Source organism: Herpailurus yagouaroundi, unplaced genomic scaffold (assembly GCF_014898765.1).
Source record: "Herpailurus yagouaroundi ecotype Mexico unplaced genomic scaffold, PumYag 159, whole genome shotgun sequence".
Classification (NCBI taxonomy): domain Eukaryota; kingdom Metazoa; phylum Chordata; class Mammalia; order Carnivora; family Felidae; genus Herpailurus; species Herpailurus yagouaroundi.
In genome coordinates, this window is record NW_024412400.1 from 30,837,559 (window position 1) to 30,858,476 (window position 20,918).

At 50.1% G+C, this 20,918-nt stretch overlaps 1 protein-coding gene across 1 annotated transcript in view; it reads left to right on the forward strand.

Moving 5' to 3' along the window:
- Positions 1 to 262: 262 nt before the first annotated feature.
- EPHB1 (EPH receptor B1) overlaps positions 263 to 20,918 on the forward strand; it is a 431,880-nt gene continuing 411,224 nt past the window's right edge. Inside the window, exon 1 of the mRNA XM_040480245.1 lies at positions 263 to 1,237. Coding sequence (XP_040336179.1) covers positions 1,180 to 1,237 — 58 coding nt within the window. The 5' untranslated portion in view covers positions 263 to 1,179. The remainder of the gene's footprint in view (positions 1,238 to 20,918) is intronic.

A 20,918-nucleotide genomic window follows, 5' to 3' on the forward strand; every position in this document is an offset into this window, starting at 1 on the left:
CATATATGCCATCACCTTCACTGTTCAAGGTACTGGGCTTTCTGTAGTAACAAAACACATATGAATCCCAAGAATGGAGATCCTTTCCATTCTAATAAGGGGAGACCCACAATAAACATATTTTAAAAATTTATTTATTTATTTTGAGAGAGAGTGTGAGGGGGAGGAGGGGCAAAGAGAGAGGGAGAGAGACAATCCCAAGCAGTCTCCACACTGTTAGTGCAGAGCCCACTGTGGGGTTAGATCCCACCAACAGTGAGATAATGACCTGAGCTGAAATCAAGAGTTAGATGCCTAAGGATAGGTGCCCCTAAACATAATTGATTAGTAACAAACAGATGTAAAATCCATTCTGTGTTAGAAGGTGAAGTGCTGTGAATAGGAAGGATAGAGTGCACCTTCCGGTTGTATTCTAAAGGGTAGCCAGGGCAAGTGTCGCTAAGATGAAATAAGAAAAAATTGATTATTTAAAGCTCACCCAATCCTGGTGTGCTATAAGGAGGGCAAAGCGCCTCAACAGGCTCCTTGACTAGGCCTCCTAAGCCTGGGGCCTCGGGAGCTGGGCAGGCGGGTGCGCTTCTCAGAGAACACCACGAGGGGGAGCCCGGACCCCTCCTAGTGCCTTCCGAGCCCTCCCGCACAGCCTTGCAAGCAAAAGTTTTTCTTAAACTAACAATGCCTGTGTAAGGAGGTGCTCGCGCCTGATTGGACGGGGGAATTTTGCAGGTTTGATTCCTTGATTGGACAGGAGGTGTTAGGGGTGGGGAGAGAGCTGATGGTGGGGGATTCCACTCCCTCCCGCGTCAGTCTGGCCGGCTCCGTCCTCTCGTAGGCTCCGCTGTAGCTCGCAATGTGACACCAGGACGCACACGCACTCGCGCGCTCTCCCCAGCTCACACTCCCTCGCCCTCTCTCTCCCATACACGCGCACGCACACACCCACCTCTCCCATAAACACACACACACACATGCACACCCACACCCACGCGCGCCCGCACCGCCCCACGCGCGCACACTCCCGCCCACGCCCACGCCGCGCTCCGGGGAGTCCGGTCCCAGCTAGAGCGCGAAAGGATACGGAGAAGCCACCGGCGGGGAGTGCAGCGGCGCCCCGGGACGCGGCGCCCTCCCCGCGCGGCCGCTTTGGCTTGGGCTCGGCCTGGGAGCCGCCGGCCGGCGATGGCCCCGGATTGCCTGCTGCTGCTCCTCCTGGCATCCGCAGTGGCCGCTATGGAAGGTAACGTAGCCTCCGCGGAGCAAGTTGGCGGCTGGCGGCTGTATCCCCGGGGCTGGTCTGGATGCTTCGCGCCGCCAGCCTTCCGCGACCGGAGGGCACGGCTGCTGGGGAGCCCTGGCCGCAACCGAGCTCGAGGCTGGGGCGGCACCCCTGGCGCGCCCCTGGCTGGCTCTCGGCGCCAGCAGCTGGTTCGCGAAGCCCCTGGCTACCGCGCCCCGGCGCTCCTGGGCAGCTCGGGTCTCTCGGAGCTCCGGGGAGCGTGGAGCCCGCTGCATTGCGGTGCAGGCTCCTTAGCTCCGGGGGCGCCCGGTACTGGGGACGAAGGGACGGCTCCGGCCATCCGGCCCCTGGAGTGCGAGCGCTTGTCGGTTCCCTTCCTGTCCCGGCCACGGATGCGCTTAGGTGGCCGTGCGCCACCTCTCCTTTACCTCTGCTCGGGCTCGGGGACTCTGGGCTCGGCGGGCTAGCTCTGAGCGCGGGGACCAGAGCTCTACCCCGGTGCCCCGAAAGTGGCCGCCGGAGGAGAGGGACTGAGTTCATTGGCCGTACCCTCGGGGGACAGTCTGGTGGTCCCGGAGCCCGCGGGAGCTGCATCTTTCCTGGGTCAAGTCGGGGCGAGGCGGACACCTTTGTCGCCTCTTGAGCCTGGGAACGGTGGGTGCTGTGGGTGGGTGGTAGGTCCGGCCGAAACTCGCCCAGCATCGTCTTCGCCCCGGAGGGGAGACTCGCCGGCCAGGAGGCAGCGACACTCCCCCTGCTACTTCAGCCTTGGCTGCGCTTTGGGCTGTGGCCGGGCAAGCGCGCCCCGCGGGCACAGCGCCTGGCGCAGCAGGGAGCACCAGCGCTCGGCGGCGCCCGCGAATCCCTGTGGGAAATCCCTTCCTTGCTCCCCGCCCCCCGCCCCTCCCCCGCCCCTGGTCCCAGCCGCTGAGCGCGGGCCGCAGCCCCTCCTGGGAACGCGGCTCGGCCCCCGAGCGGAGCGGAGTTGCTGGGGGGAAACCACTGTCGGGGTGGTGCGCCGCCACGGCCGGGCTCGCAGCCTCGTTTCCTGGTGGCCGGCGGGTTGAAACTCCGCGGAGGGACTCTGCGCGGGAATCACGCGCAGCGTTCTGAACTGGTGGCTCGCTGGGCTGGTCTGTCCGGTCCCTCGCAAGCTGTTACCGGTTGCCCAGCGGAAACGCCCCCACCCCAGACACCGTGGTCCAGCGCTCCTGACACCTCCGGAAAGCGCTGCCCTTCTCGGAGCGGAGCTGGGGCATTCGGGGCCCCAGGGCGGGGCTGATTCCTTCCCCGCGTGGGGAAGACCACGGTGTGCCGCGTTCGTTCTGGTGGCGGCGCGGGGGTGCGACAATGAATGCCTAGAAAGCTCTCACTTGCTTTTCTGAAGATGGTTTTTTGTCTGCCTCCCGCTGCCCTTCCCGGCTCCTGGTCTTTGTGCGGAGGGGATGCATTTTGGGACGTGCGGGGACTAGAGCTGTGTGGAGCGCGGGCGACACCCCGGAGCAGGGATGCTTGGGTTTGACTTACAGAGAGGCAAAGGCGGGAGCAGTTGAAATAGGACAAGCGCAGCGTTTCACACTTCCAAACCGATCAGGACAACCTGGGTGAGCGAGCGTGAACAACGGGCTAGGCGAGGCTGGACTTTGTAGCGTCCAACGTCCTAGTGTCTTCGCGCCCGCCAGAGGGTCAGAGGCTGAGCCTCGGAGAGCAGAGGGGTGCCCACTTTGGGAGCCTGGTCTTGGCACTGGGTCTCCATCGATGAAAGGAGGGCATGCAAGCGAGCAAAATTGTTCGAAGAGCAAGTGCGTGGGAACCCACGTCTGGATGCTCGCAGTTGCCTCCGTAGACGCCTTCTTGGCTGCCGGTCGGCTGCTGGGCTGGAGCTGCCCGAGGGAGAGTGCCCTTGTACGGGTGGCGCCCAGCCCTGTATATGCGCCCTGTCACTTGGTGTCCTGGAGTGGCTCCTGTTGTGGGAGTTGCGTTCCTTCTCGGCACAGCCCCAGCAACTTTGCCAGCAGCCTGGCAAGAAGAGCCTGGCTTTCTAAGCTGAAAATCTCTCCAGAAAGGGTTAAAAGAAACACCACATTCAGCAGAATATTAAAGCAGCCCCATCGTCCCTGCTCAGTGCGCAGGGATAGTACACACCATTCACTCCTATCTCTCCTCCAGCGAACACAGACAGGTTCATTTTCTCCTTTTCACACGCAGAGCCGCCTTCCCGCCTGCCTGGCTGGGTTGGGGCCAGCGTCATTGGGTTTGTGATGAGTGAGGGATAATTATCAGAACAGTGGATCAATGAGCTGCCTACACAGACAGCAGATCCCTCCCAAACTCTGCTGTATCTAGGGGTGCCTCTCCTTGCTGGTTTGGCCCCTTAACCTGTCTTTTTTCCCTTAGTGGGGCTCTGGTGGAATTGCACTGGGGCAAGCATCTCCAAAACCAGGCAGGTCCTTAGCCCAGGCCAGGGCAGGAACAAAGGGACAGTGGCAGCCATGGGCCAGTTGGGGACACTTGGCCAGACAGGCAGGCCCCTATGAGATTCTCTGCCTGGGTGGAAGGAAGGGGCTGGTTGACATGAGGTGTGGGAAATCCACACTGAAAGAGAGCCCCCCTCCCTTCCCTCCCCTTCCCCATTTCCATTGGCTCTGCTTTGTGGGGAGAGAGAAGGCATTGTGGGGGGTGGGGAGGAGGCTGCCTGGGGCTTTTAAAGTCTATTTTCAGAGGAGAACAGGGCAGCCTGGGAGGCAGGGATGCTGAAATCCTCTGGCTTTCCGGACACAGAACCGGCCTCTTAGTCTCCAAACACTTGCCTCTTCAAGCTTAAGTCCTTTCACACTGTGTCTGGGGCTTGTTGAGAATGGGCCGCTGGTGTCTACAAGGGAAGACAACCACCTGCCTTCTCCGAGCTGCCCTTTGGCCTGTGCAAAACAGGGTCTGGAGACCTGGCCTTCTTTTGGGCTGTTTCTGCAGCAGTAGGACGTGTTGGGCTGGCAGCAGAACGCCCGCTCTCAGAGTGGACTAAGCATGTTGGCCTTTCTGGGAGGCAGCCATCTGGCATCACTGAAAGCTCATAGCATCTTCCCAGCCCCACCCCTGGCATCCATGAATGACCATATGCCTGCAGGTGGCCTCACTGTTTGGACAATGGCTGACCAGAGCTCTCCCAGGAGATCTGCTTTTAGGTGTGGCCTGCAGTGAAGTCCTGGGCTTGCCGTCCTTGAACATACACATGTGTTTGATTTGGTGGCAGATTTCTCAGGGCCTGACAAATAGTGGGTTTTCAGTAGGGGCTGTTGATGCATGAATACACAGCTGAGTTACTGTGCTCCTTTGTGGAGCACACCTTAAAATACAAAGGCACTGAGTTACACCATATGCACTTAAATCTCCATTACAAGTTTATGGGGGAAAACCCCCATCCTCAGCCCCTGTGTCTACAACAGGCCAGCAGGCTAGGCACTGATTGGCTCTTTCTGCATTTTATGTTACTATTTCTTTGCTGTGTGTGCATCTGTTTTGGGTATCTGTGAATGTACATGAGTCTACAAGCAGTAGCAGGCGCCAAAGATTTAAAAAAATGTCTGGGAGAGACAAGTAAATTTGAGGAAATTCTATTAGGTGATTTTATTTTCTATGCATTGTGAAAAGGTGGCTATTACTCAGTGTTTGTGGAGGGACCCCCTCAAGCCAGTGAGTGGAATGCTGGTGAGGCAGGGCAACACAGCTCTGGGTAATTGCTTGAGAAAATTCTTGGCAGTGTAAACAGCTGCAGAAATTGGACCCAGCCCCAGCTTGAACCTTCTGGGTTGACAGAGCGGAATTGTCACCGGTGATGCCCAGGGACATGAGGAAGGCCTGCTGGGCCACATAGTATCCTGCTCCAGCCCCTCCTGCCATTTGTTGATCTGTATAAAACCAGACCTAGATCCCAGAAGCCCTATCCTGGCCCCTCATAAGTATGGATCCTGATTACCAACATGTGCTTTGGGAAAGGCCCGTGAGGCAGAGATAGGATACGGCATCCTGTACAATTGTACCCATCCAGAAGTAATCGTTGATAAAACAGATTGGACTGAAGAAGGGTGGTGTCAAGGTGTGCATGACAGCTCCATGACCCCTTCTTCTGGATCTAGTGTGTGGACCCACCACCACCCCGTTCACTAGAAGCTACCTCTTCTCTAGTTGGTTGAATGAATTTCAGGAACTTGGGGTAGTGGAGGAGGTGTAGGGTCAGGAATGGGGTCTGACTACGGGATGGGGCAGAGATCTACACAAAGTGGAGACAGAGGCTGGATTGTGAAGGCAGATTTTTCATCTTCCAACTCTGTGGCTGGGGAAAATCAGTCCCCTGGGCCAAGTGTCTTTCTCTGTACAGTGGGTCATGAAGCTCACCTGTTCCAACCTTAGAAGTTGGGCAAGTTATATATGTTATGAGGATACACCTGTACTAGTTCAAAACTAGAGATGCTGTTAAAGTCAAAGATATGTTTTTATTATTGAATCAAAACAGTCATCTATAACTATTCTATAAAAGTTCTTAATACCACTCAAATTCAGGAACATAGTCTTTGGCAGTGTGAGCCAAGGGTTAAAGCAATTTTAAAAGCCAGAAGAGCAGAGTATCATCTTGGGCAGTGGTTCTCAGGCTTCAGGAATCTTCATGGCACCTAGGCAGTTTGTTGTAGGCTCATGGGCTCTAACCCCCAAAGTTCAGCAGGTCTGGATGGAAATCTGTTTCTGGCCTCCCTGTAAAGATCCTGATGTAGCGCTTCCTGGAAACACTGCCCAAGGGGAGGTTCTCAATGAGGCTGCAGCCAGAAATCATGGGCAGTCTTGCTCCCCTTTGCACTTACTGAGTCAGAATGGCCTGGAAATCTGTATTTTTAACAAAGGGCTCCAGTGATTCAGATGCAGGCCACCTGGCACCAGTATATTTGGGAGCTGCTGGTAATAGCCAGCACTTAACATAGGTGTTGTTCTAGGTACTTTACATAAGTCAATTCATTTAATCTGTACAACGTCTGTATCAGGTATTGTTATCAACCCTACTCTCCCATTTTTCAGGTTAGAAGACTGAAATACAGAGTAGAGAAGTCATTTGATAAGGTCACATAGCTAGTTAAGTGTCAGTGCACTTGAACCCAGGTGGTCAGATTCTGGAATCTGTGTTCTTAACCATCCACCTTACCTCACCACTTTTGTAGGCTTTGCATGAAGAAAGGTTCAGATTGGCCTGAATCCACAGGCTGAAAGAATTCTGATGCTAACTTGGCCATTGAGTACTTCATTGATTACTGGGCACTCCATGCTTCCATGGTCATGGGAGAAGGGATGAGTGAAGTGTTCAGATAACCCCAACACTTCAGCTTGAACACCAGTCTCCGTATAGCTCCCTTCCTGCCCCTTCTTCCCACCTCCCACCCTACACACCTACACACACACACACACACACACGCACACACTCACACACACACACACACACACACACACACACACACACACACACTGCTGGACACCTGTACCACAGCATGGCTTATGATCAGGAATCTAGTGGAAGGACTCGAGTATCTTTCCTCCTCTCCTCTCCCTGCCCTGGCCAGCTTCCCAAAGAAGAAATGATTACTGGCAAGTGTCCCCAAAGGGGATGGGTGTGAGCACCCTGTGCATTCTAGGAGTAGTGGAGGTGGCACATGGGACCCTTACCTGTCTCCACCTGATAGCCTAGAGCACATCCGTCCACCTGGATTTCAGGAGTTTGCATTCCTTGGAAGAGCTCCCTTTATGTCTCCCTCTTCTGCACTAGCCACTTAAGCAACCTGAATATTTCTGTTAGATTTCCATGTCTCCAAAGGTGGTGGAGAAACAGAGCATTGGATGCCTGCCCTTCTGAGGAAATTACTATAGTAATAAAGTAATGCCCTGGGAGAGATTTCATATTTAAAAGCAAAATAGTACACGAGAAATTCCTCAGCTCCTTTTGTGGATTCCATTTCAATTTCAGCAACAGTTGGGGCTCTTGGTCAGAGTGTGTTTGTGCTTGGAGAGGGGGCATTGACTGGCCAAGTCAGGGCCACCTGCTCCATCAAAGACCCCTGACACCTGACATCTGAGCTGCCTCGCTGGCTTTAGTGGATCACTCCTCTGGGGATTAGAGAAATGGGAACACACTTTCCAGGGAGGCCTGGAGGATGGGGAGTTGGCTCTTTGCTAATGGAAAACTGCTTTCCACCTGGCCTAACACACAGGGAGCAACCAGATGCATCTTTAGCTCTCTCCCTCCCTGTGCCTCAGTTTTCTCATTGCTGAATCAGACTAGAGGAGAGGTTGTTAGGGTGGAGAAGGTTAGCAGGGGTTTGGGGTGGGGGCAAACCCCAGGGTAGAAGCAGTGTAGAAGTAGGAGGTGGACAATTATAGGATGGTCCGGGGCGGTGGGGCATGGTGACCCCCTGGCTAATTGTGGGTGGGGTGTGGCTCCTCACAGACTGGCGGGATTTCTGCGGGGGCAGCTCAGGACCCAATTTTGGAGCACCGGAGATGAGTGAGGGGGAGCATGGCTGGCATCAAGAAAGGCCTTAGCCTAGTGCCTCCCTCAAGTTCCCTGCTCTAGGAACCTCCCACTGGCCAACAGCAGGCCCAGTCTGTGTAGGTGGTACAGTGGGCCCTGGAGCCACGGTCCCTGCTGGCCACATGTGGTATCACCTGCTGGGTGTCTCTCAGTGCAACTGGCTTGTAAGTTTGCCTCCAACTTAGTGAATGAGAAGGTTTCATTTCCACAGCCTAGAAGAGGCATCTTGCTCACCTGCTCACTCACTCCCCAGCCAGCACGGAGCATTCCTCAGCTCTGTGAGAGAATGAGCAGAGCTGAAGATGTCGGAGCCCTTTACCATACTGTAAGACCTTGCTGACCAGTGGGGCTTCAGGCCAATCTGTTTGCTAAAGAGGAAAGAGGATAAGAAGAAGGACCTGTTTCCCCCTCTGTCACCTGTAGCCATGTTCCGGTCAGTTGAAATCCCAGCAGCACAGACAATGCCATTAGCAGCTGCTTAAGGAGGCTGCACTGTCCCCTCATGGAAGTTTCCCCTAGAGTTCTTGGTAGCAGAGCTGGGCCAATATGGACACGTACAGGAAATTTCTTGAGAATTACCAGGACTCATTTCTGCCTGCAAATTGCACCTGAGGCCCTGATCTCTCCTCTCTCCCCTTCGGCTTCCTGGCAGCAAGTGAAAAAAATGACTGATTTGAATTTAACCTCCTTACACTGCTTCTCCATCCCCCAGTGGAGGTGATAATGAGCAGAGAAATGGGCAGAGGCAGGTGACCATGAGGGGAGGGGGCAAGTGAGGGGAGCAGGGGCCCCAGGCTGTTGCCTAACATTAGTCTCTGAGGTGTCTTGGGGCTGTGTAAGCTCCAGAGAGTCAAGACAAGGGGTGGGACATAAAAAGAAGAAACTTTCCAGAAGTCCTGTACCCTAGTGGCACTAGAACCAGAACTGAACTAAGTTCTCATCTGCCTATCGAGCATTTACCACATGCTGGACCCTATGTATATCTTGATCCCCATGCGCTTAATATTGAAGCATTCATTCTCCCATTTTATAGGTGAGGAAGCTGAGGCTCTGAGAGTTTAAGTTACTGACTCAAGAACTAAGATGCAAACTCAAGCTTTGATAGGTTTGACAACTCCCCAGGCCTCTGCTTCCCAGTTCAGCACCTTTTCCATTAACGTTACTTATTCATAAATTAAATCAGGGCACATCTAATTAAGCACCAGCTGTTTACTGTCCTGCCAAGTGCTGTCAAAGGTACCAGACAGTGCCATGGGTCTCCACATTTAGGTCCTTTGGCCAGGCTCTCCTTTTGCTCTCTGGAACTGCCCCACCTGTGCCCCAAACTGGAAGAAAACCTTTTTGTATTTTCCTACATGTACTTTGCCTTTCCCATGTGCTCCCCAGCAGTTAGATCCCCACTGTGGTCATTATTGGTTTTCTTTTTGCTGGATGTCCATCTGGCTCTTGTCTCTGATGAGCTGTTTTGCTTAGGTGATTGCAGTTTGACATCTGTGCCTGGCTCTTAGTGGTGGGAGTTGGAGGACCGTGGGGAGCGGGGTCACCGTGGGTCTCCTGGAGCTCCGTCCACAGGCCCACCTTCCAGGGGAAGGGAGAGCTGTGGGTGCTTACCTTTGGAGACCCCACCCCCCGGGGTTCTGTCCTGTGGGCCCTGTCCTGCCTGGGGCTGTGTTGCTTCTTGAGTTCTGGCTGTTCCCACCCACCTTGCCAGATGTGAACACCATGACATCAGAGAAGGATGTTGGGATTTAGCATAGCTTTGAGCATGGAGGGACGTGTGGGAGGATTGGGAGGAGAGCACCTCAGTGTCCTAGTCTCACTGGACAGTGGTCCCCCTGGAGGCTGTGATTGTGGAAAGGGCTGAACAGGAGCACCAGGAATAATTGCAGGCAGCCCCATTGACAGTGGAGGCTGAGAAAATGCCTTATCTGCGAGAGGCAGCTGGGCCTTGCAGTTAATTATTCTGTTGTTTTCCTCTCGCTGTTTTTCCAGCACATCAAGGTAGGACCTTTGCCCTTGGCTTTCTCATTGAGGCTAAGGCTGGAACTGGGTGGTAAGCTTGGAGGAGGGGAGAAGGAGAGAGGAGGAGCCTCACTGGGGAAAGGTGGAAGGGGAGCCATCCTGGGATGCTTTCAACCCCTTAGGCAATGCGTCCAAATGGTCTGGGTGGAGGAGCACAGGCTGTAACTTTTGGGGCAGGGAAGAGGGTTTCAATAGCATCAGAAAATCCACTGAGTTTTGGTGGATGCCCAGGGGCATGTGTTGGGCACAGGTCAGACCATATTTTGGGTATCAGACCATAGATTGATATTTCGGTTTACCTTGGCCACTACCTGTGAGTCTCTTTCAGCATCTTCATGACTAGTGGAAGACCCTTCACAGTCTAGGTCCTCCTTTTATCCTCTCCTCCTGGCCAGCAGCATCTCCTGCTGCTTCACTCCCCCCTGCTCCACACAGCACACATGCACACACACTCCACAGGTACACACACCCTGAGCAACATCCCTATTTCTTTTTTCCCATCTGTGCAGAGGCCAAACTGAGCCTTCTGTTGCTGTGTGCCTCTGGGTCTGCACCTGCTCACTCTGCCTTTGTTATATTTCTCATCGATCTTTTCCTGGCTAACCCTAACTTATTCTTTAGAATTCACAACAGTGGTCACCTTCTCTTGGAAACCTTCCTCCGAGCCCCAGTCTGGATTAGGTGGTCTGCTGGTCTCTACCACAGCTGCCTCTGCCTCCCTCTTGGGGAGCACATTCCCCACTGGTCTATACTTGGATGTTGCTTTTGCTGGATACCCCATAGTGCTGTGAGCCTCTGAAGGGTAGGGCTCTATCTTAATTGTCATGATATTCCCAGCATGTGCCACATAGGTAGGTAGAATCAACAAGTATGTGTTGTGTAAAAACCTGAAATCATGTCACATGTGGTAGTTTAAAACATCTCTGCAAAGTTTTAGATGCCCTTCTTGTCAAAGTATGAAGCCCATTCCTCTCCTCTTAAATATGGGTTGGCCTTCTTACTCCATCTAATGAATAGAACATGGCAGAAGTGATCCTGCGTAATGTTGGAGGTGAGATCATTAAGGATTCCAGCCTCTTCCCTGCTCTCTCTCTCCTGGCCTGCTTGCCTTTGTGACCCAGCCACCATATTGTGAGGAAGCCAAAGCCACATGGAGAGGCCATGTGTAGCCCCAGCCCCAATCCCAGCTTACTGCCAGCATCAAATGCCAGACATTGGAGTGAGGGGGTTTCAGATGGTTGTAGCCCCCATCCTTCCAGCCAACCCTGCTGGCTCCCAGTGGGAAGAGACAGGCTTTCCTCACTGAGCCCTGTCCAAATCATAGATTTGTGAACAAAACGGATGTTGTCACTGTTGAAAACTATCAAATTTGGGGTTGGTATGGTATGCAGCAATTGATGACCAAAATATCCTAGGAGAAGTAGTAGAAGAAAAATTGTTTAGAGAAGACCAGAGGGAAACTGGGGAGGGGGAAGAGATATGTTACTTCATTCATTCAACATCTACCACATATTTGTTAGCCTACTATGTGCTAGGCAGTATGCACAAAACAGGAAATGTTCCAGCTCTTGGGAGCATCCAGGTGGGGAGGACAGACAGTCATTAAGATAACAAATAATATAGAATCTAATTTTAGGAAAGTGCCATGAAAGGATAAACAGGGCAATGTAATTGAAAGTGATGAGGGCAGGCTTGGACAACTTGAAACAGGGGAGAGGCTGGGGAAGGAAAGGCATCTCTCTGTGAGTATGTGAAGGCTGGTCTTGCCAAACAGGCTTAGCTTTACTCTACATGCATGATAGATTTTGGCTTGATTATGAAGTTCTTTCCAGCAAAGCTGAACCAAGATGGAATAAGCTGCCATGAGGGGTGATAGAGCCCCATCCCAGGATATCCAAGTGAGGGCTAAGCCACTTCCAAATTAGAAAGCCCAAATTCTATAAGAGGGAAGGAAATGGGGGGTGGGAACAAAGAGACCGAACTGACACCTTTGCTTAGGAGCCATCAGTTTCATGAATACTCATGCAGAACACATTTATTGGGCATCTGCATGAGAAACATTGTGCTTGACACGGAAAACATGAAGTAAAGAAGACATAGCCTTTCCTTCAAGAAGCCACCTATTAATAGACTGGTGGGGGAGACAGAACCATGCAGACTACAGGCTGTAACAGGACATATGATGGAGTCTGATAGATGTGGTATAACATTTACACATCAGCTGCTAGGAGAAACCAGATGAGAGGGTCATATTTCTGGTGGGAAGGATTTGAGGAAGGAGTGTGTATATGTGTGTGGGCATGTGTATGCGTGTGTGTGTGTGTGTGCGTGTGTGTGTGTATGTATGTGTAAGAGAGGGAGACTATATAGAGATACAGGGTGAAGCTCCATAGAGGTAGGGTAGGAGTTTGTCAGGAGTGGTTAGGAATGAGAAACCAAGACTGATAGTTATTCTTACTCTCTGTGTCATGAGGGTAGAGAGCTCTTCATCAAGAGCGTTGCCTGTTTTATTAGCCAGATCTCTGGCTGTAGAGACGCATGTTCAACTCAAGCTGAAGGAAAGCAAAGGGTAGGGGTGATTATTGGCAATTGTTATTAGTGGACAGTTTGGGACTTAGGTTGTGATTATACCTAGGGGCACCAGGGCTGTCTCAGACTCAGTCTCCTTTTTCTCATACCTTAGCTCTGTGTCTGTGTCAGGAAGGGTCCTGACAGAAAACAGACTGCTCTCTCAAAGGGTTATTTGAGGAGAGTTTAGTGAAGAGACTCTTTACAGAGTTAGGAATAGGGTTAAGGGAATCACTAAGGATGGAGACGCAGCCAGAGGCTGGCAACAGTGGGAGGCCATGACTCCCCATAGCCAGTAGGGCAAGGGAAGGGAATGATGCTTGGGGGCCTGGAAAGAGCTATAGCATGGGAGAGGGCTCCCTGACAGGGGCTGTAGACAGAGGAATGAAGCTGCTGCCCAAACCATGCAGGGGCAGAGATGGGGCATTGTATTCCCTGAACTTGTTCACCTCTACTTTTTCTCTTCCTGCCAATATCTCCCATTGGATGAACTCAACAAGAAGGCATGGGGTATGGAAGCCTGGTTCAGAAAGGTCAGTCTCCTGAGGCTCAGAAGAGGGCAAAGAAAGGTGGAGAATGGATCTGAAGGGACAATGAACAGAGCCATTTAGGTTGACTCCATCCTCAGACAGGCCTTCTTGCTATGGTCATGTGGCCACTGGCAGCTCAGGCTCACATCCTCTTGAAACTTCAGCAGAAAGATAATGGCTCACCCCCAGTAGCTGGCCTTCCTTGGATCCTAAGCCTCTCTTGTGAATCAGGCTGTCATGAGGATGATGGAATGCACTCATTGGCCAGGCTTGGGCACACAGCTACCTATCTCTGGAGCTGGAGGGAGGTGCATGGCCTGTAATGAGGGCTGGGCCACCACTAAAAGTCAGGGTGCCATTACCAGATGCAGGAGTGGGTGCTGGACAGTATACCACATTTGCTGCATAACTGATTCATGGAACATAATGGAGAACTAGTGTGTGCAGTAAAGGAAAGGACCCAGAGTGCAGGTGGGGAAGGGGCAGATAGAGGGGGTTGTGTCTGTGAGGGTCCTGGTGGAAGATACGGGAAAAGCTGGGGAAACTGAAGGTGATAGAGAAAAGTAAAAACGCAGGAAGGGAAAAGCTGGAGGTGGCTGGGCAAACAGCTTCTTTCTTGATGAGGATGTTCCCTGTCTTCCTAAGCATCATGATCAAACTCAAAGTAATGAACAGGCAGACAGCAGGGGTGTTTGGCTAGAGGCAAAGTGATTTTAAGACAAGGGTATCTCAAAGCAGACTCTAAAGGAGGGCTCCTTTTTGGGGAAAGATGAAAACACAGTGCATGAGGGGCCACACCTCTTACTGTAGCTCTCCAGGTTGTGACTTAGCTATGAGAACATCTTAACCTAATGGTTGCATGTAAATTGGATACCCAGTGGAGAGCAAGAACGAAAGAAATGCGAACTCATAGGAAGAATGAGATGGCTCAATTCCTTTCAGTTTTCAGCATTATCTTATCAATCATGGCTTAGCCTTACCTGGAATTTCTGTTTTGCATCAATAGAATATGTATCCACAGTTTTCTGTGTACATTTTGTCAAGGGTTTAAGACTTGTATAACGATGGTAGACCTTCAGAGTCCTTTGCAGACTCCTTTCTTCATACTTTAGATATCTCTTCCTCTCTTGAGGAATCTGCTTAGAATACATCAGAGGAGGACTCCATTTGCCCTTCCAAGTTCCCTGCTCTTGGCTCCAACTTTCCTCTACTCCCAGCCAAGCAGAAAAAGAACAGTTAAATTTTTTTTTTTTTTTTACACAGTAGCACAATGCTTCTGCTCTGCATGAAAACCCATGGTTTTCTTTTTCCAATCAGAAGAAAGTAATTTTCCTTTCACTCACCTGACTAACTTGTTCAAAGCGTCCCCTCCCCACCCTTTTCGGATATCTTGCTGCTAAGTATTTGCCAATTCATTTGCATCTCAATGGTTCCTTAGCAACTATCATACCCTCAGGATTAGGTACAAAGCTGCTCTCTGACACAGACTGCCAGGGCTACATTGCCCTCTTTTATGGTGCCTGAGTTACCAAACCAAGCCCTACCCAGACACGAAACAGGTTTACTCACAACATCACATGGGTTCCGAATTACAATGCAGTGCCTCCTTACCTTATCTGAGCATGCAGACTTCCAAGTGACCCTTGCACCGAAATGCCCCCCAGTAACCTCGTAGCTCCTGAAAACTGTCCTCTAATAACATGTCTTCAGAGAGAGAATCCCAGATCTCCACATTGGAGGAGAGTCCTGTCTTCTGACAGGCCGTGAATTAGGTCCTTTTTACAGATCTGGCGGCTGAGGTTCAGGGAAGTGAAATGACCGCCCCAAGGAGGGGCAGGCACCTGGAAGGTACCAGGGCCAGATGAGAGCTCAGGGCACCTCTGCTTCCTGGTCCACTGTCAACGTGCTGCAAAGAGAGACTCCCGTTTGCTGCCTATTGTGAGCTTTCAGAATAAATTTAAAGAAAAAAAAATTTTTTTTAAGCATAGATATGTGACTCTATTCAACTGCAGTCCTAGCAAATTTCACTTCTCACCGAACTAGAGAGTAATTGCCCACGTGAATAGGCCAAGTGTGTGTGTATCCCCTAGTTTCTCTAGTCCTGGCAGTTGATATTCTTTCTGTTCTTGGGCTTGTAGCTGAGGGCAGTATGGGTGGGGTGCGGGAGAGCCCAGAGTGCGTGTGTCTCTGCGTGTGTCTGTGTGTGTATTTATTCAGACGATGTAGACAGACAGTGGCACTGGACCATTTAGCAAATTAGAGTATTCCACCCTCAGGAGGTGGTGCTGTTTCTGTAACAGCACCAGGCATCCACCACCAGGGCTCACTGGCATGGAACAGCCTGGCAAGTGGAAGGCACTATTCAGAAAAGGACAATGAGAACAGAGCTCATTGTACGGTAGGGCTGACCTTTGCGACTCCCACTTCACGTTGTTATTAAATATCGGGAAGAGACTGAAAGAACAATTATAGTATTGTCATAATGTATAAGCGTAGAAAGCAAGCCATTCCCAAGGAGGCTCTGGCTTGGCTGAGCTTGACAAAAGCAGGGGACTCAGCTCCAGTGCTTATTTTCTTCTCATCTGGAAGTTGTCTCTATTATTGAACACAGCAGAAAACCATGAACGTGCCGCGTGCAGTTCTGCCATCACGGGCTCCAGAAAGCCAAGATGTCAGGGAGGAAGGGGGTGGAGGTGCTTGGATTTCTGCTCGTGTCCCTGTCGACCTCAGTGGTGGAGTTTTGGCTGCAGCTGTCTTGATGTCTTGATGGCCTGGGCTTAGCGGGGTGCTGGCTCCAGGGATCCTGGGGAGAGTTTGCTGAGTTGAGCTGGCTTCAGGGCTTTCATGGGACAGTGGGTGACTGGCTTTCCCCTGTAGAGAAGGATCACAGGAGCTCCTGTGGCCACTCCCTCCTGCACACCCTCCCAGCTACTAGGCCACCTAACCATGCTGATGACCGGGGCTCACCGCATTGGTAATCTTAGCAGGTGGGATTTCCACACCGGGCCTCGGCATTGCCCTCTGGTGTCACACTCTCCCACGGAGAGCCGCATCAAGACCAGTGTCTCTCAGTCTCATTCTCATCCTTGCTGCTCTAAAGACCTTTTCTTCCTAAGCACGCCATACCCCATGAAATGTTAATACCACAGATACACTGTACGTGTGTTTATATATTGGGGCCCTTTGAAGGACCACAAACCATTGTGATATCTAAGTGTTTTTGTCCCCCAGTGTCCCCCAAGAAGCAGTTTTCGCTCCTGTTCAGAATACATAACCAAAACGAAATAAAGCTGGCAGCAAAGTAGCCAGCCCTCAGCTGAGTTAGAGCACTGCTTCGCACCATCTGTTTTTCCGTATAACTTTTACCAAGGGTGGCACTGACCCATTGGGAAGAATGTTCCCCTTGGCTGATCCAGAAGGTCCCCTGCTGGCTGTTATTAGCCTTTAATTGTTGGGTCCTGGGGCACAAGGGTAATCAGTAGGTGTGGAAGTATTTCAGTATTTTAACAAGCATGCCTTTGCCAGGCTGTACTTTCTGGACATCAGTCCTGAGTATACCAGTTTTGAAAATAGTTTCTTGAGTCTGTCTGGGTCCATTTTTTAGTGTTAATTTTAATTCAATTTTTTTTCACTTACATTCCAGTTAGTTACCATACAGTGTAATATTAGTTTCAGGTGTACAGTTAGTGATTCAACACTTACATACAACACCCAATGCTCATCACGAGTGCACTCCTTAATCCCCATATAGATCCATTTTTTAAAATAAATATATTTTTGGAATTTGAGAAACTTAACAGAAGACCATGGGGGAATGGAAAGGGAAAAATAGTTATAAACGGAGGTAGGCAAACCGTAAGAGACCCTTAAATACAGAGAACAAACTGAGGGTTGATGGGGGGTGGAGGAGAGGGGAAAATGGGTGATGGGCATTGAAGAGGGCACTTGTTGGGATGAGCACTGGGTGTTGTATGGAAGCGATGAATCATGGGAATCTATTCCCGAAGCCAAGAGCACACTGTATACACTGTATAGCTAACTTGACAATAAATTATATTATAATAAACAAATAAATTTTCTTGAGGTATAATTTACATACAATAAAATTCACCAATTTTAACTGTAAAATCCCTTGAGACTTGACAAATGAATGTAGTTGTTAGCCACCACACAAACACAACACAGAACATTTTCATTACCCTCATGTCCCTTCTCTGTTATTCCTTTCCCTCTGCCCTTGGCCGCTGGCATCCACTGAGCTGATTTCTGGCTCTCTATTTTGCCTTTTCCAGAAGTTCACATAAACAGAATCGTAGCATATATTTGGCTTCTTTCACGTAACGTAATGCGTTTGAGAACCTCCATGTTGTTGCGCGTATTGCTGGTTCCTTCCTTTTTATTGCTGAATACTGTCCCATCGCATAGATAAATCATGGTTGGTTTATCCATTCAATAGTTGATGAGTGTTTTTTTTTTTTTTTTTCTTCCTAGTTTCTAGTTTTGGGGCTTTTATGAATAAAGCTACTGTGAGTACATGTCTTCCTGTGGACACAAAATGAAAAATAGGTTTGCATTTCTCTTGGGTAAGTGCCTAGGAGTGGAATTGCTGGATAATATGGTAAGCGTAAGTTTGACTTTATGAGATGGCCAATTTGTCTTCCAGAGTGGCTGCTCCACCTTGCATTCCTACCAGCAATGTATGAGAGTTCCAGTTGCCATTCTGGTGGGTATATAATGGCATCTCATTGTGGTTTCCATGGACATTTCTCTAATGACTAATGATGTGCTTTTAACGTGCCTCTTTGCTATTCATATGTATTCTTTGATGAAATGGACGTTCAGATCTTTTGTCCACTTTTGTTAGGTTGTCTGTTCTGGGTCCATTTTCAACTTGGTTGTTCGGAGGTAACAGAGGAAACTCCCCTCCCCCCCACTTCCGCCTGACTGTTGGGTTGCTGTGTTGTGCTCAGGAGACCATAGGTTGCTACCCGCTTGGTCCCATGCCTGGCGTGGGGGTAGGTATGGACCATGATCTTCTCCACAAGAATGGATGTTACTTATCAGGGACAAAGTGCATCCCCATACAGGGGCCGGCACCTTGAAAGTGGGCTGTTAACTATGGCACTGTGTGAGCCTCCATAGGAAACCATAGTTGAGGTGATCTGGGATTGTGTTCCCAGTGTTTATTTTCCACATTCTAACCTTGTCTCCACCATACTTCTGGGTATGAAGGAAGGACCTGTACCCCCACCCCTGCCCAGCTTTGCAGGGGGAGCTGTGTCTCCATGGTGACAGCAGAAATTAGGTAGAAATCTCCCAAGGGTTCTGCTTCCCCAGGGTATTTCTATGACAGGTATCTTTTGGTTTGGGGTTTTCTTTTTATAAAGAAAGGCGTGATTCCCCTAGGAAAGGTGCTCTGATCCTACACAGGGAAGCACACCCAGGCTCAGGCTGGACTCTCAGGCCTGGGCGCACTGGGCTGCCCATCACCTTTCTCCTGCCACTCCAACTCCTGAGGGGTCTCCCAGCCCTTCTGCTTTGTGCTGCATTCAAGCTGAGGAGGATGCCTTTGGCTCATTTCTGAACTGTAGATGACAGACTCAGGATCCCACGTCTTTCCAACACTGGGGTGATGTTCATGCTTCAGCCATGCTTGCTGTTATTTGCGTGATGATCAGTGATCACAGTAATCATGGGGGAGGTGACATGTGACAGGGATGAAAAGGCCTGCTGTGGTGTCATCAAGGATTGGTGTGCTCTGCTGGGCCCCACATCACTTCTCACAAGCGCCTCTTATGCTCGTGAAAAAAGCTTCCATCGGTGCTGCCCACTTCTGGCTGTGGGCATCACGGGCTGCCTGAGGGTCCCCCAGAATCCAGACCAGGGCCTGGCACAGAGTGGGCACTTGGTAAATGTGGAAGAGTAGATGGATGAATGGGTGAACTGGGTCTCTGTTACACTGCATAGGTCACTCAGGGAGAGGCTGATGCTGGTGACCCCAAGGCATAAAGCCAGGGACTCATGTCAAACAAAAGCAATGACAGCACGGGAGACCCTGAAGATCTAGTTGTGGAGACAAGACCGGTGCACCTGGTGCTGGGTGGAGAGACCCATGGACGGTTCAGATGAGGAGCTGCCATTGAAAGGCCTGTTTCTAGGGGAAGCTTAGAGGTAAACTGGGCCTCGAATATATGAGCTGGAGGGTGGTAGGGAGCACATCATGGGAGAAGTAGCAGAAGTGGAGGCCTGGTGATGGGAGAGGAAAGGCACGTACCTAGAAGGGAAAAGCAGGTACCTGGAAGAGCAGTTACAGTCAGGTGAGTGCTCAGTGGTACAGCCATGCGGTCAGTGTTGTAGGGAGTGTCAGGGGATGGAGAGATTAGAGTAGGCTAGGGTAACTGGGGTGGCTTCTTGAAGGAGGGGGTAACGTTTAAAGGAAAAAGAGTGTTTGCTGTGGTAGAGGAGGCAGGGCATGGGTCTGCCTTCTATTCAGGCTTGCCCTGCCCAAAGCTGAAATCATCTGGTATGGAGAACTGACAGAGATGTTTGTTTCTGTGATATATGCCCCTTTGTCTTGGACCTCTTGCCTTCAGAAAGCCTAGGAGGTGTTCCTGTGAGAGAGGGTTCAGCATCAGTGTTTTGTCTTGAGTCCCGAGGCCCAGTTGGCGTTGCCAACACGGTTCACCTAGAGGAAAGCAAGAGGCTTCTTGCAATGCTCTGCACCAGACTTTCACTAGCTATTTCCTTTGGTTTCATGCTCTGTGTGTGGTCTGTGAACCGTGGTCTGTGGGCCTCACCTGAGAGCTTGTTGGAAATGCAGTATCTCCAGGTCCCACCTCATAGTGATCAAATTCAGATCTACCTTGATCAAGAGTCCCAGGCTCTTGGAGTATTTTGTTGGAGCATAAAAAACAAAAAACAAAGGAGACATGACAAGTGACTGTAACGCATGACCTTTTACTAGATCCTGCACTGAAAAAAACGATGCTCTTAAGGACAATATTGGGACAATTGACAATTGACAGTGGGCTCCCAACATTAAGGGAGAGGGTCTCATTAAATGAAAGTATTATAACAATATTAAATGTTTCAAATTTGATAACCTATTGTGACCAAATAAGAGAATATCCTTGCTTTTTTGATGTATACATCCTACTCTCAGAGGGTTAATGGAGGGAATTAAATCAGCAAATAAATCAATGTGTGTGTATATACTATAATGAAGGTGCATATAACACAATACTGTATATGAAATATGTTATATTGTTATAATTTATTTTTCTTCTTTAAAAAATTTTTAAAAAAATGTTTAATTTTGACAGAGAGAGACAGACAGAGCAGGAGTGGGGGAGGGGCAGAGAGAGAGGGAGATACAGAATCTGAAGCAGGCTTCAGGCTCTGAGCTGTCAGCACAGAGCCTGATGGGGGCTCAAACCCATGAACTGCAAGATCATGACCTGAGCCAAAGTCAGCTGCTTAACTGACTGAGCCACCCAGGTGCCCCTGTTATAACTTTAAATATATGTAGAAAGAGAGAATGAAAAAAATGAATGTGGCAAAATGTTAAAAATTGGTGAATCAGGGTAAAAGATCTGTGGAGGTTGTTGTTCCCACTCATGCAACCTTCCTATGTGATTGATATTTTAAATATAAAAAGTTTTTTTTTTTTGAAAATATGGCTTGTTTAAAAGTTTGATGGATGTTGCAAGTTACCCTCAAAAGGCTGCACCAATTTATATTCTCACAATGCCACAAGACGGTTGGTGCAGCTGTTTGATGTTGCTATTTTTATTCAGCTATTTTGATGCCAGGGACTTTTCTGATGGGGTCATATATCAGTTTTGACCTGGGAACATTCATTTTTCCCCCCAATTTATTATGAATATTTATAAAAGTATAGAAAAGTCATAGTGCAATGAGCATCTTATAGCCCACACCTCGATTCAACAGTTGTTAATATTTTACCATGTTTATTTATCAGTACACAGTTTGGGGG